The sequence below is a fragment of the Atractosteus spatula genome, chromosome 12, assembly GCF_055471065.1.
Source record: "Atractosteus spatula isolate fAtrSpa1 chromosome 12, fAtrSpa1.hap1, whole genome shotgun sequence".
Lineage (NCBI taxonomy): Eukaryota > Metazoa > Chordata > Actinopteri > Semionotiformes > Lepisosteidae > Atractosteus > Atractosteus spatula.
In genome coordinates, this window is record NC_142717.1 from 27768593 (window position 1) to 27785306 (window position 16714).

Genomic DNA, 16714 nt, shown 5'->3' on the forward strand with positions numbered 1-16714 from the left:
TGTATTTACACTGGCAGTGCTGCTATGACAGAAACCTAATATTTTATATGATCATATGAATGACACAAAGTTACATACACTATGTGAAGCTCTGCATGCACTGTTAGTATGTTCGGCTCCTATAGGAATGCAGGCACTTAAACCACAAGTTGTCTCTAACAGCAGTGCAACAAAGAAGACTGCAGGTGCACACTCTCCCTACAAGTTGGATGGTTCATTGTTCCTTTTGGGCTGAATTAATCCTTAGCTGTGCATTTGTGTGGGATAGAGGTGATGTCAGGATCAAGTTTACCATTTACTGATCTCTGAGGGCACTGGAAAAGAAGATTGCTTTCAGCAAAGCCATTGAGCATTCATTGCCTGCCTCTTGCTTGTTTGTTAGAAGTTCTTTCTAAAGGTCTCACCTAACTTTAATTAAACATTTAAATACTAAACCACTTCAACAGTATGATGCTCTGCATGGCTCACACATGCACAGCTATATTGTAACAATCACACTCTCCGCGTCTACAGTAAATACCATCTCTACACTTACACTCTCTGCAGCACAAGGTTATAAGCACTGTACAGACCGTGAACCCATGTTGTAAATGTCCACCGACTTCAGACAATTAGACAAGTAATTTTCTTGCTCTCCAAAAATGAAAGGTCTCCAAATACATCCTCTTCTATTATAAACCAGGTGTGATGAACACATTGCTGATGAGTGAATCTCAGTGCCTGGATTGGATCTGCATCATCAAAGTCCCTCCTCACTCCTTTTCTGATATTTTGGGTTCTCATGTGATGGACTGTCTCTTGTTGGTCAACTTCATTACATTTGAAACTATAAAACATCCACCCCTTCGCTTATTTTTCACAGAAATTCTTCATTTTCCATAAGCCATCTTTTTTTTGCATGCTGTGTTCAGAAAGAGCACTCTGTGATGCAGGGGTCACTTGTGAATTGTGCTGATTTCTACTCGAACAAATAAATCAAAAAAAGGCAGTACGAATCACTTTCTTGCAGGATATTTCCAAAGCAAAACGGCTGCTGGGATTATATGCAGATGACAGAACACAATTGATTTCCTTATTGCTTCAATTTGTCGCTTAATCTTGCAATATGTTGATAAATTTTGCACTTTGTCAATTAATTTTCTTGAAAAATGAGCCCCAAAATGGCGAACACATCAATACCATGCTGGATCTGGTGACAAAATTAAGTGATAAAATTAATTGCTCTCCATCCCTTCTGCGAAAACATAACTAATGAGGGAGGCAATTATAGTTGCATGTGGTCTCCTTCGGGGGCTTTTATTTAAGAAAAGGGGGAAGGAGAAGCACAAGAAATATCAGAGGAAAGAGAAAAAGGCCTGCTTGGCTGCGACATTATGAATGCAGCGGTGTCAGAGAAGTCACTGGGGTTGACGACGTGAAGGCAGGTTGAAACAGCAGGTGACCCAAAAAGAACGGCGTGCCCATTGACAAAAGCCATACTGTATCTTGTACTTTTCTTCTTCTAATTACACTTTCTGATTACCCGGCAGCTGCCAGAGCAGTTCTGTGCGAGTAGTTTGTGGGAGGCCCAGGTCTCCTTAGCCTCCCTGACAAGGGTGTTGACAATTTAAGGTCCCCAGCCTGCCCTGAGAGATCACTTATATCGAACAGCAGATGAAAAGCTAGTGCAGATGTAATTTATTGTCAGTGTTTCCTTCTGAAGAATAATTGTGGAGACTTGGCATAGATCAATAGTATAGATTTTTGTTGTTAGGTCTTGTAGTCTGCACCATAATGAGAGAGAGGGGACAGTGGCTGTTTTGTAATAGAAAATAAAGCATCAGGCTCACTTTCCTAGCAGATTTCGATGCAAACTAGGGGAAGTGAAATTCATTACTCTTGCTGGGAACCTGCAAGCCTTCCAGAGGAGGATCAGGTGGCTTTGGACTATGCATCAAAAAGAAGTGGAAAGAGATTTGTCATTTTTCTGTTTTTTTATTTTGCTTATTGATTATTTTTTTAAGTGTGCTCTATCAACTGAAAGCAAAACCTGCAAAAAAACAGTGTTATTGTGTGTTTTTAGTTTGTGTAATTACTTCAAAAAAGCTTCACGTCTTAGGAGTACATAAAGCTTTTGCAAGGTGACTACACAAACCCATTGTGCTTAAATAAGGTAGAATAAATTTACCTTCGCCTTTTGTCATGTTTAAAAGAGCCTAGATGGAAAGAAATGCTCTACACCTATTACTTTTGTCATTTTCATGTTGTTATATGGTACCTAATACACTCACATCTTATTACATAACTGTATTGGCAGCTGTAACTGCGACAGAGTAGCCCTCTTTAGAACCTGCTCTGCTCATGCCTAACGAGGAAGTGCCCTAGCCATAGTTTGCCTCACCACTGCTGCCTGGATGGACGTATCCATAGTGTAGCTATCTTTCTGCAGTTGAAAAACACAAAAGACAATATTAAATGTGGGTGGTGTATTATGACGTTTATGGACTGTCCAGACAATGACCATCCGTTTTACCGTGGACTTCTGTCTATTCAACATCCACCCGTCTTTGCCCACGAAAGTGTCCACATCACCACGGCGATGACATGCTGGACTAACCACTGTCTTATCTGTTCAGTAATGTCAATCAGCTTGGCTTCCAAGCATTACCTGCAAAAGCAGCAATGTCCATGGAAACGGAAGAGGACCTGAGGATCCAACCAAAAAGAGCGTGTTTTGCAGAATGCAGAAAGCTGCAGAATTGCAGTTGGTGTTATGGACTCCTGTACATGGCCTTGGATGCCTTAAAGGATGATTCAGTGGAAAATGTAAATATTGCAATAAAGATAAGGCAGTAATTCTTGTTCGCCCTTGAGCACAGTTTAGCTTTAAATCAAAGTTGCAAACAGCATCTTATATAATCCATCCAGCAGCCCTGCCTACATGTCTGTGCATTTTCCTACATCTCTGTAAAAACGACATTTTTTCTGCAATCAGCATGTTCATGTGTATGTACAGTTGCAGTTAACATTCTGTGTCTGCGGTGCTTTGATATCACCGAATCTCAAGAAATAGACCAAGCCAGCGATGTGCAGCACACTGAAATATCAAGTGTTGTTCTCGTAATGTGGATATTGTTGCACAATGATGGTGCTGTGAGCAATGCTCTGCTCCCCTAGGAGTCACTCTGCTTGATATAAAGTGTTTGACAGATATATACATTTTTTGTAAGAGCAACATGGAATACAAATGTAAAGAGTGTTTCACCAAGACAATCCACCAAGACAGAGCCCTTCTGTCCACTTGCTAAGTGCACAGTGGGCTAAAGAGACTTGTTCAATTTCCTCCTCTTGAGAAGCCTTCAGCTGCATGCCATATTTAACCCCAGTCCTTGAGCACATACGAGTCCTCTTCTCTTCTGGCCCCTAGTACCTCTTACATCCCACTGTAGTAGATGCTGATTTTCATGCCCTCATTTTATTAAATAAGGACTGGTTATGCATAGACTGATTTCTATTGGGGAAGATTAGAGGTTTCTCCCAGTGAAAGCCAACTAGGGTTTTGGAAGAGTAATGAACTGATGGCTAATGGACTGCTGTTAATTATCCTGGACATTTTGGGAATTGAAAAACAGCAACAATGTTCAGTATTTGTACAGTAGTTCTGCTTCTTAATACCTTTCCAAGACAGTTATATGCTGCACCATACTATATAATACTGAAGTCAAACTTTTAAACTATTTTTTAGTAAAACTAATTTTAACTATTCGGGCTAATTTAAAACAATATCTTCAATAAAAGTTCTTTATAAATGATAAATCCTTATGATATTTAATGAATGGAATATGTTATAAAACTGAGAAATGAAAATACAGTTCTCCAAAGTGAAACATTGTATTGGGTATAGAATTGACATAAAATTGTGGAATGAAATAATTAAAGAATGGAAAATTGCTCGGACGTCACTGCTTCTGGATGGAAATACGCTTATGTTAATAGTTATATCGTCTTTATATCATATTTAGTTTTTGAACTTAGAAATGAATTTAAAGCATTATGTTCTTGCTTTCAGAACACCACGCATGTCTTTCGTATGGGCAGATATTTAAATTTGTATTTTTGTAATCCTTTTACAAGACAGTTAGGTACTGTAACAATTGAATTCTTTTGCTTGGAAATTGATTTAAACTCCAAAAGTGCTGAAAAACTCCAGGGCTTGTGTGCTATCAGCTGTAAGTGGCACTTTCTGTGCTGGGAGACGTTAGTGCACAGAAATGATCGATGACGCCGCAGGCGGCCTGATTACCCAATCTAGCAGGCCAGTCAGCCCTCCCTCCTGCTTACAGGCTTTTTTGTCTGAGGCTGAGCACAGACTGAATCAGCTTGCAAATAACATGCAAAACTCCTTCCTATCAGAAAAGATATAGTACAGAGATGAGAATGCACATCACCTCTTTTTGGGGAAAAAAAATAAATATTTCACGCACTTAATAGAAGAGCCAGCTGCATGGGAATTGTGAGAAAGAAAAAAAAAGTCGGAATATGCATAAAAACTGTTCAAGTGCACGAAGCAGCCCCATCTGGAAGACATCGAACAGAAATGAAGTTGTACAAAACCATTCCATTGATAATAAAGCTAATTTTTATGGGTCTGACAAGTATGTAATTATGTTCAGTGGTGCTTTTCAGATTTTATCACAGTCAATAAACCGCAGTGGTAATTTCATTCCCATTTGACATATTTACATGGAAACATTTGATTGGAGGAATTAGCAACCCTGAAAGCCTTGATAGATATGTTTTAATGATCTGTGACCTCTGCAGTCTCTCATCTGTTTGTTGTTGCCCCAGGAGAGAAGTCGTTCCTGTGTGACCTTTGTGGGTTCGCTGGCGGGACACGTCACGCCCTGACCAAACACAGACGCCAGCACACAGGTTAGTGACTGTCCTTCTCTGAGACCACCTTACTACCCATGCACCCTTTCACTGCCCTGCTGCAAGCCTGCCTTTTACACACAAATCCTCCCGTATTGGATACACTGTAAAAATATCAGAGCCTGTTGAGATTTCTTAATGTTGAAGACATTAAGATTGTCTTCGTGAAAGTGAAGTGTTTTTGTTTAACATTCCATCAAACCCAACTCTTAGAAAACATTAGTTTGATACATAAAAAAAGAATGTGTCTTGGTTTTAATTACCTAACTTTATGGTAGTGATCTTTTTTGAGTATACCCTTTTCTTGTTTATAGAAAATCTTAAAAAGATTGTATGGTTATTGGCAAATAACCATCCGTTTTTCCTTAATAATCCTGGCAAATGCTGGATTTTTTGAGGTGTTGATGTTTTACTGTGTGTTAACATGGGTTACATATTAAAATGAGCAGTACCCACACAAGCAAAACATATGTGCATCACAGCACCCAGCACATAAGGGAGAAAGCTCAAACACAGCAGTGTGATTGATTCACACTTATAGAACGCTTATTTTTATGCCATGAGAGTATGAGCATTGTGGAAAAACTGGACGTTTCTTTTCTTTGTGGGGTTGCTCATTTAAAATATGCCGGCTTTGTACAACAGTAATGTACATAATTTACATACTTTTAATTTGAAAGCCTGTCTGTTTAAATTGGACATTTTATTCATCAGGTCCAGACCACCACTGCATGTGGTCCAAAAGCTGCATATTGTGCCTTGGGACTATCGGATTTGTTGTTATGAAGTAGAGAATTTCCTGTAGTTACTCTTAATATAAATTCTCATTAGTTAGTCAGATAGTACTTTTCCATTCTCAGGAAAATGATATTGCGTTAATAGGTGAGGAAGGTAAACTGAACTCACCAGTTACGGTATAACCACAATTTTAGGCAGCCTTTTCAGATTGCCATATAAATGTGTCCAGACTGGAACACATAGTAAATAATTACGTGCTGTAAAAGGACATTTACCCCATCACTCAATGAAAAATGTGTGCATTTTGCTCTCCATATTTTAAATATCATAGTTTATAGCCGTTTTTTGTTTTTAAATTTCCACCCGTGCATTTAAAATTTCCACTGCAGTTTTTCCACATAAAATCACAAAACAGTCTATTGTAGTTGATCTCTAAAATCCAAGCGTTGCTGTAAATGGAAAAAATAACAATTTCTTTGTTTTTACAAAGCATTAGTATCCATAGGTACAGTATATCTTATATGCAATACTATATAAAGAGTATGTACTATGTACATCTTATGTATAGTACAACGTAAAAATATCTGAGATTTACCCATTTAAAATTAATTTCAATACTCTTTCAGACTGACAAATTGAGGCTGAGCTCTAATGATGGGTCATATACAGCACACATACTCATAACCCCTGAGTTATGTTCATGCTTTTTAATGTGGTTCTTTTTTCCTTTGAAGTCTCATACAAAAAATAAAGTTCCTGTCTCTGGAAACAACAACACAAATAAACAGAAAATAATCAGGAAGAATAAATTACAGATTTTTTATAATGATTAAGTTTTTACATGTACATCTGCCCACAGTTCTTCCTGAAAGCTTTTTTTAAAATAAAATCTGTGGTCATCATGACATTTCCTTAATTCATGTGATATACGGTACTTTAAAAAAAACAGCAGAACTCTGAATAGTGTTCTTTGTAAGATGCAAATACACACAGATGCAAAACGAAAACCCAATGGTATGTTTCATACTAGCAGCTTTCTGGATACACATAAAACCTGCATTTTAAATGGTGAGATGACAGGATTGTTAATTATTTGAGTGCTGTTGTTCTTTGGGATAATGAAACACTGAGCCCTGGGAGATTCAAAAAAACTTGGTGTTTTGAGAGTTAAATTTGGCCAAATGTATCGATGAAGAATCTTTCGAAGATATGTAACTTGTGAAAGTGAAAGATACACCCATACTTAATCATGATTGAAGGTATACTTGAGAGATGCTACCCACTCCAACAGTTCAGAGGAGCCAGGAACCCGGCTCTCTGAGGACTTGTCCTGGAAAGCAGAAAGTCACAACAGCGGTCCAAGATCATCATGTTTGTCTGATCCATCAGCTCATTATCAGACTGGTGTGGCTGAAGCCGGAGAAACTCCAGGAAATAATAACCTCCTCATCATCAGAATGACTGTAACTGGTCTGTTGCATGAAAATGATCTGGATGCTCAAAGACAATTCAGACGGATAAGAGACAAAACACCATCTTATACGGACCAGGGAACAGGTGGTGGCAGAGAGCATGGTGAGGTTGATTCACAGATGAGTGCCATTTTCCCTTGCCAGTCCTGATGGAAGACTGTGTGGAGACGTCATTATGAACTTGATGGGGACATCGTTCAAGCCAAACGGTTGGGCAATGGAACCGAGATAATGGGGAAGGAATCTCCTCTATCACAGAAGTCTCTCTGGTGCAGATTTAAGGCAGTGTTAGTATTTTTTCTATTCCTGCAAAGGCAATCAAGGACATTTAGTTTTTTTTTAACATTGACAATGTAAGACCACACAGTGCAAGGATTAAAATAGCACGAACATGGACCGAATAGCTTCCTCTCGTTTGGACCCTTTCTAGTCAAAGCAAAGCATTAAGAAAGCAATGCATGAAGGTCCTGTCATGGCCATCCTGACCTTTCCAGTAGCACATCTATGGGACCAACCCACTAATACCATGGAAAGGAGACAGGCATGACTAGCCATCCTTCTCCAGCTGGCTGCAGGTGCTCAGAAAGAGTGGGGGAACATCCCACAGAAGCCTGTTCGGAGGCGGATCAGCTTTGTGCAACACCACTGCCAGGAAGGGGTAAATGCCTAGTGACGGCATGCCATAGGTAATACCTATGTGGCATATTTCCAACTGAAAGTCTGTCACAATTCTTTCAACTGTTTATTCTGTGACATTTTTGTGATTTGGATTGATGTCAAATGTTTGATTAAATCTTTTAGACGAGAAAGCTGTGTGTTATTTTTGCTTGCATAGACTTATAGTTTATCTTGTATGTTGTCTGGGATGTTAGATATGCCGTACATCTTGTGGTGACATTGTGACTGTGACGTTCCTGTTCCGCACAGATCGTTGCGGCTCTTCAGGTGTGCTGTCCAAGGAGTTCATTGCCCTCTGCTGTGTCTTTTAGGGGAGAAGCCATTTCGGTGTGATTTGTGCAGCTTCGCCTCCACCACGCAGTCCCACCTGACCCGCCACAAGCGCGTGCACACAGGCGAGAAGCCCTACAGGTGCCCCTGGTGCGACTACAGGTAATGGCTCATTGACAGCCCAGGGGGGGGCGCTCATCAGCTGCTTCGTTGTCTGGGACTGCTGGAAATTCCCCGTCGTTAAAATGCCATCATAGCACCAGTAATTACACGTTAAATTGCCAGTGAAATTGAAAAACTTTTTTACCAACGTTGCAGTCTTTTTTTTTTCTTATATTCTTTCATGTGCACCTGAAAAAGCAGAATCGTTTCTGAAGTGGTAGGAAACTCAGTTTAGCATAGCTGTTCTATTCCCTTTTCCATATGATTATGATTATTTCACCATGGGCATTGCATGGGCTTACTGCGGCATTGCTGATGTCATTTCTCAACTGAGCTTTGATAGATAACCGAATAGAAAGACAGCAGGAAATGTTCGTTGTTGATCTGTTTGTGGTGTGTGCAAAGAATTCAGATGGACAGATTCAAAGTAATTCATTTAAACCTATGTCTTTATCTGCTTCCAACGTCTGAGATTATTTTATTGCAGAAAAATAATTCCTTAACTTCGATAACCTTGGGGCTCCCTTAATAACATTGCAGATTTAAAAAAATAAAATAAAGTAACAAAAATCTAGGGTACCATAAAAAAATAATTAAATGTCTTATGTTTTGGTTCATCATGGACATTTCTTAGAATATGGTCATATACTGTATGTGCGGTAGATCTTATTGAACAGTACTAAACTATAGTACTTTGCACACATATGATACAGCACCGAAATATAACATTTTGTTGTTACTGCTGTATCATTGTATTGACCTTTACTGAGAACAATGAAAATAATGTAACAATTAACACAAAATTCAGCTGTGTAAATACAGTACAAAAGAATATCTTAAAAAATGTAGTTAGCTTCATATGTTTTGTTTTTCCCAGCACACAATTGAAGTGCTGCTTCAAGAGTTTTAAAACCAGTTTGAGAAAAGTGTTTTTTCAGATTCCTCTGGTTTTTCTGTGGATCTGTGCAATCTGTTTAACCCCACGTGACCTTAGCTGTATTCCTGTGAGGGCTCTGCAGTGACCACTTTCTAAAAATTTTAAACATACCTGTATTAGAAGTAGCCCTTGGATCATTATCATATTGGATCAATTCAGATCAAATTCATCCAAAATTAAAGTTAAGCAAGGTTTTCATACTGACTTGTATAGAGAACCCTTGTCTGAAGAGCACACAGTGTGTGCGTGCTGCTGTAATTGGGTAATAATATCCATGAGATTGTGTGCAGCATATTTCAGACAGTCTGAGATATGTAGATGACAGATTGATTCAATTTGAAATAGTGAGGCTGTTTTGAAATGCTGTCAGTTAGCATGCTGAAAACGGAGATAATCCAGGGATCTGAAACAGACATTTCCAAGCAGAATGGATTGTCATATTGTGCAGTCATGCTCTATAAGTTACACCTGTATTTGGAAGGGTGAGGCCAGTTCTTCAAAATGAAATATGTACCAAAAGTTAGGCTTGCATGTCAAGAGAAAGACGTCTGTTTCAGTGAAGAGACTCCAGTTGATGTGTAGCAGCTCCAGAAATGCAGTGACATGGAGGAAATAGACAGGCAGACAGAGAGATAGATTAGATGCTTCAGATTAGAGGCAGGATTTAAATTTAACAAATGTGTCGTAGTCTAATACAATATGTTAAGTTTGTCCAATGACCTCTGCTGTGCCTGTTGCAATGAAGCTTTGTCTTGTTCAGTTAAAGTGTGAATTATCTATTTAAACAAGTAACTAATTCCAAGTCTAATTGGGTATGTGCTGTACCACCAGTACTGTTATTTCTTAAGTGACATCTGTTGCATGTCATTTGAGGTCAAGTTGATCTCATTAGCAGTAACCATAGCTGTGATGCAGTGCTAGTTCCACTCTGCCAAGTTCTTTACACCACTGGAGGTGCACATTACCCAGGAAGATGTGCTCTTGCAGAATCCAGCTGTTCTACAGGACAATGAGCCAGTGCTGTGTCCCTCTGTCCTGGGAGACAGAAGGAGCAGAAAGCAATCATGTGACCATCAATCAGCTGACTTTATTCTCCTTATAAAAGTGAAAACATCCTTCAATCCTTCAAGACAAAAAAAACAAGGTGTATTGCTTCTTCTACTTCTTGTTTTTTTTTTTAATTGGTAGTGATATAAGTGCTTGTAACAGTATTGAACATCATGTTCTTAAGCCAAAATAGGAAAAACAAGCTTACTGCATCTTAGATTTATTTTAATTAAGTAAACAGTTTTTTTCTAGTGCAGAAAATGAAAGAAAACATCTTGGTATTTATTAGTAAATATTCAGATTAGTGCTACCTGTTATTATGATAAAAACCATGCTGCGTAATTATAGAACACATAAATAAACCTATGCCTCTTTGGGCTCTTTTAAAGTGATGAATGCACAGGCATGAATGAATGCTACATGTTCTGATAGCGATTGATATTTGCAGATTGTTGTTTTACAATAACAGATTAGAAGCCCAATTAGCGTTTTGGTAGCCTGAGGCCTTTGTTCTCTCTCAGATTTTTGACCCCTGCTGCTTGGTAAATCCAGGCCTGGCAATCTACCACCAGTGGCAGACAGCTATGACTGTAACAATGGCCGATTGTGTGACATGCATTGATTTAAATTTGTTTGCATCAAAATTAATCCATTTAGTTTATTTAAGGCTCTGCACATCCACCAATAAGGTAGATTTAGGTAAATTAGTGTCTTTTAGAAATTTAATTGAAATGCACTGCATTCTGTTATGTAATCGGCACAGGGTCTTCAAGTTTGACACAGAGCCTTTAGCCACATACCCTTCTGTTTGTTGCATGGAAGGTTTATGATCCTGTCAAATTGATAAAATTATCTAAAACCACTACCTAGACAAATTGTAACATTTTTACTATATATCATCTATCTAACCATCTGTCTATCTAGGTTTTTGTGACCTTATGGATGTATATAACAGATGAAATAGCTTTTAATTCTAATTAACTCTTAGAGAAGTTAATGCTTGGGCATGCTGTGAACTGTGGCAGTTCTTAGCAATTGAATAGCAAAGAATGAAAAATGCATTTTGAAGGTAATTTGTCCTTTTGTTTTTTAAGCATTTGTCACAGTGAAAAATCGGTACTTGTGCCTCTTCTGTCTATAAAAGAAAAAAAAATTAAACCTGTCTGGAAATAAGCAAAGTCTACTGAATGTCATCGGGTCTTACCAGAGATTGGCCCAAATATCAGTGCTTTACATGTAGAAATTCATTACATCTATTGCTAATCTGATAATGTAGACTTTTCATTTTTTGTGTAGTTTCAAATTGATTCATTCTACTTGTTGTTGCCTTCATTAATGTGAAACATTTTTTTTCAAAATAACAGTTTTCTTTCTGCCTAAAGCAATCAAAACAGGAGAAATATCTCAACTCTCTTTCATATTGCTTGCCCTTTGTGGTAAGTTCATTGCTATAGATGTCTTTTTATTTTTTTATAAATATACAGGCAACAGAACAAGTAAGACATGACAAAATCACAATTAACAGTCATTGCATTTACAGTATATCATGTTTGATACACTAAAGGATGCCAAAGTAACAAACATGCAGTCCCCACTTGAATGACATGCAGCAGCCCCACGACACACTAGATCAGGAGGAAAAGTGAGGTATTACTTCACCAGTGGGATAAAGGGGAAACTTTAGGGATGCCAGAGTGAAATACAGCCAAAACACTGGGGTTAGCACCTCTACTCTTATGAATAGAGTACCATGGTGTCTTTAATGACCAAATACTCTGGACCTCAGGTTAAACAGTGGTGGTTCTTAAATATAAACCTGCTATTATTTGAGATTTCTCTGTGCCTGGTTCTCACTCCATGGTTCATATAGGTGTTCATAGAAGAGATTCATATGACCTGTCACATAATGCTTCAAAATTCAGAAAGATCCTTGTGTTGTACACGGAAATTATTTCATCCGTTTATCCTCAAAGAGCTCAGATCTTTTTAGCTTGCAGTAAATGCAGAAATCTGAAGAAGAAGGTCTCGTAATATTCATTATTTTAGCTTTCTATGCATTCATAATTGTTCGAGTCGGAATGAAATACTGACCTTGCGAGGGACTGCCAAGTTAGGAGCAGAAATGCAAATGGCTTGCTGGTACCCCAGATACCTTGCGTTGAGTTTGGAAATTTAAAAATCCACTTTTTAAAGACTAATTAAATGCTTTCATTAGCGTTTGAAAGTACGGGCACTATATTTATATTCAGAAGAGGTTGAAAAGATTTCTTTTTAAACATCCTACAGAGCTTGAAACAATGCCTTGCCTTTGCTGGCAGGCCAGTCAAGCTGGCAAAAATTTAAACTCTAGTAGACTAATTAATATTGTAGAATGCATCAGCTTTTAGGAATTTGACACCTGCTGACTCTTAAACACATTTTGTGTTGTTTAAATATGACAATTATGTCATTTACATATCTAAGAGATTTGTGTGGCAATGCACATCCCCCAGGGCTCTTCGTATTTATTTATATATTTATATTTTCTTTCCATTGGATGAAAATCACTCATAAATTTAGGCTCACAGATTCTGGTTTTGTTTAATATGTCAGTTATAATTACAGTTTTAATGATTATTTTATAATCCCACGGCACACAAGGAAAGATCTTGTCTTCAGTGGAACCAGTCAGGCTTTGTGTGACAAAGTTTTCATGTGGATGAAACAATTTGTGCGACTGAGATAATCGGAGTCCGTATAATAATTTATGGTAAATTTGAATTTAAGACAGTGATTTCCAGGCATAACGGAAAGGGTTCTTTTTCCTGGTGTATTGTTCTAATCAGCTCCTGGTGATATCAAGTCAAGCGGAATTTGCTGCCTTTTATTAAAAAGGGCATCTTCTCTTCATCTTTGTCGTTGTAGCTTGTTTTTGAGACAATTGCAGCCTCCGAAGAATCATTCAAAACAGTCGATCTTTCTTACTCAAACTTACAAGAAAATAGAGAAATATTATTTACATTGCTCATTTTGCATCTTAACCTCTCTTGGCATTATACTTTGTTGATCAGTAGTCTTCCTGTTCATACTGCCTTTCTTTCAAAATGCTTAATTATCTGTGGAGGACCCTCTCTGAGCTGGGCGATCACAATCATTTCTCAGTGTTGCTGTTTATTTTATTTTTCTGACAGGCAGTAAAAGAAAGTGTTTCAGGAGTCATATCCAAAATTTCTGTCTTTAGTCACTTAACAGACATTCCATGGGAATAACAGAATTGTTGTAGACCTAAACCTGGTTTATATTACACTATTTTTGTGACTATAAACTGAATACTGTTAACAATAAAAGGCCGTAATATTGTCTAAATAATAGTATTATATTAAATAATACAGGGGTTTATGTGAAAAGCAAATTGCTTTGTTCCCTATCTTATTAAAAATCTGTTCAAAAATAGAACTGCGCATCAAATTTAGACTTTAATTTTTTCTCCTAATTTAATTTGTTAAAATTAATCCTTTAGGGGTTCAAAGTGGTAGACCTTTAAGCTTTTTTGTAGGTCTGTTTTTAAGCCCTGCAGCAGGAAGAAAACAATCTTTTATTATATATTTAAATAATCTGCGACACTTTAGTTTGCTTTTAGGATTCTGTGTTTTTCAGCCATATCAATGTAGATCCTTAGTTTTTCTTGAATTATTGTCAGCTGTGTGGTATGAAGTGTGTTTACCCAACACCTCCTGCCACTGGTGGTGAAGAAGATGCAAACTGTTGGCAATGACTGGGTGCCTGTATTCGCACCTCATTTTGACCAAGCTGTTTTAAACCGCCTGGTCCTCTCTGAGGGAATTGGCCCTCTTGAATTACTGTTCCCAGTCTCATTATCAGAAGGCAGAAAGCAGCCTGTGGGGAGCAAGCAACTGTTTATATGGGATAAGTGTGTCTAGTCCCACGGGGGCCTGCTAGGTTTGTTCGACCACTGGGCTTGGACTCCCATCCTCTTCTCAGGGCCTCCACAGAATTCCAAGTGTGGAGAAAGTGGAAAGAATTGCCAGCCTCCTCTTTCACAAACAGTCCACTACCCTGAGACTACTTGCTTAAAACACCTTTTGTGTAAAATACTGTACATTAATCACGTACTGCAAATGTGGAAATTGTGCAATGCACTAGCTGCTCTGGAATCAGTCCTGTGCCCTAAGAAATGTCCTACACTGGCGGTCTAAAATAACTTTTTCTTTTTACTCTTGAACAGAGAAGACTCAGATTTAAAACTGAGATCTGGAGGCACTTCTTTATATGGAGGATTATGGGAGTTTGCCCTGCCATGTTGTCAAAACCGATCCTGATGCTACTTTTTGGAACAGCTAGATGAGATCCTTGGATCATTTAGGTGCTAAAATTGAGAGGAACCAAATGGGCCAATTTACAACCTCTTGTTTGCAAAAGTTCTTATTTTATTAGCTCACTTAACGTTTGCTGAAGTACTAAATATATTCTGAAGTAGCCCAGGTTTGAAGAGAAATCAGAGCTGATGCACATTGATTTTCCTCCTGTCATTGCTGGTATGAAATAACTTTTTGAATGATACATTATATATTGTATTTTAAATTAGTAGCAGTGCCTTGTGATGCCTGACACAAATACATCCAGTGTGTGCCAAGCACTGCCCACCATGCTGTTAAATTACAACTCATTCCCAAATTGGCATGGAAATACAGTATCGCTTTTCTGTTAACATTTTAAAGACTTTACTGGGAGAAGATTATGAGGGCATTGTACTTGCCAATGGCCACAGTTGTCAGAATTAATACATCTTTTTTTGTTTAAAATTACAGAATAATTTCAGCTGCTTTTTAAGCTGAAAACTGTATATTATGTAAAATACATATATATACAGTATACCAATGTATATTTGGTAACATTTGGAAAATGGTGGTTCTGCTTCCAAGCCAGCTCATCCTGTCTTCCCATCAGCTGGAAGCTGGCAGCCTGAAGGTTTCCAGTAGTGGGTCCGAACATGAGGTGCGGGATATGCTGCCGAATGGGTCTGAACCGAGCCATGACACACAAAAGAAAAGACCTGCTTTTTGCGGGCCACAGCATAATTGGACTTGTTTTCAGGAAGCACAAAACAAAGCGTCTTGATAAGTGAGGCGGTGTTGTAAAAGTAAAACTAATTTTGCCTTCATTCACATGAACTATAGTAGGAGGACGGTTTATTGTCCCTGGGAAGGTGATAAGGGAGAGTAATTGTATATTATACTGTCCGAGAACATCTGCCTGAAGACTGCTGGAGCAATTCATCTATCATGGCCGATGCAGCATTTTTTTTTGTCTTTCAGCCTTAACCCATCCCCACTGCTGGTCTGTGGGAAGGTTTTGATAGGGACTGTGCCTGGACTGGGGATCACATTAATCAGTCCCCTTGTTCAACACTCCAGCTGACATAATTACAACCTGCGCACAGCAGTTATTCAAGGCGAGTCCTTGTCACTCGTGGTGCAAAACTACACAGCTCAGATCCCCAAGGAGATTGCCTTATCACACAGAACAAGGGCTCACCGGAGTTGAAGAGAATAGAAATGGGAAAATGTCTTTCGGGAGCACTATATATTCCTTTAAAATAAGACGTTTGCAAGAGTTGCGAGGGACAAAGATGAACGTTGAGCAAGTTTCTAAAAAAAATGAACTGTTTTTTTCTTTCTTTTTGTAAAAGATTATTCAGACATTGTACAAATGTGAGTGTATATATGCTGTGTACTGCATGTCCTCATGTACTGTTAGTGTTGAGGTGCCATTCCTGAACACATTAGGTTGTTTTATGTTATAAAGTCAGTAGTTTTCCAAACTCTGTGCTTCAAGCCCTGTAGGATCTGTTTTGCCATTAAATGCTTTATGTTCCAATCTGCAACGAGACTGTAAAGCTGTTATATATATTTCACTACATACAGTGTATTCTGTAGGAATATAGAATAAAATATATAGAAAAAATATTTTTATTTTTTATTTTGTCTTTTCTGACAAAATGACAGTATATTAACATTTTTTGTCTGTGTTAGGTTGGGGAAATAACCCCTTTCTGATCATAGGATTCCCAGATGATATTGCATGTTCTATTTGCAGATGTTTTCAGAGTATAGAACAAATACTTTAAGCCATATTTCTGACAAACACTTTTCAAATTAAACAGATGGCTGCAACTATTTCTGTCATCTCCCAACTGTTTTTTTTTAATTCAAATTTTTCAAATTTCTTTTAAATAACCTGTTGTTTACCTTGATCGGTTTTCACTCAAAGCTTTTTAAGTTAAATTAAATGGATAGAGCAAACTTTTTTTTCTTTTTGTTCAAAACTGTTACTGTACATGATTGTTATATCATATCTATTGATGGATTTTATTTTTAAATGATTTTGTAGAAAGATCAAACAATTCTAATTTTTCTAATTAGAAATATTTTTTTTCTAATTATTGAAGCATTGCATTTCTACAGTGTATTCATGGACAGAAATGCTTTTCTCCTACTCA

At 37.9% G+C, this 16714-nt stretch overlaps 1 protein-coding gene across 2 annotated transcripts in view; it reads left to right on the plus strand.

Moving 5' to 3' along the window:
* Positions 1 to 16714, plus strand: part of LOC148822851 (zinc finger protein 407-like) — a 228811-nt gene that overhangs the window by 135386 nt on the left and 76711 nt on the right. For both annotated transcript variants that reach the window (XM_088929564.1, XM_088929565.1), the window contains exons 6-7: positions 4828 to 4911; positions 8111 to 8231. In XM_088929564.1, the coding sequence (XP_088785690.1) occupies positions 4828 to 4911; positions 8111 to 8231 (205 nt within the window). The remainder of the gene's footprint in view (positions 1 to 4827; positions 4912 to 8110; positions 8232 to 16714) is intronic.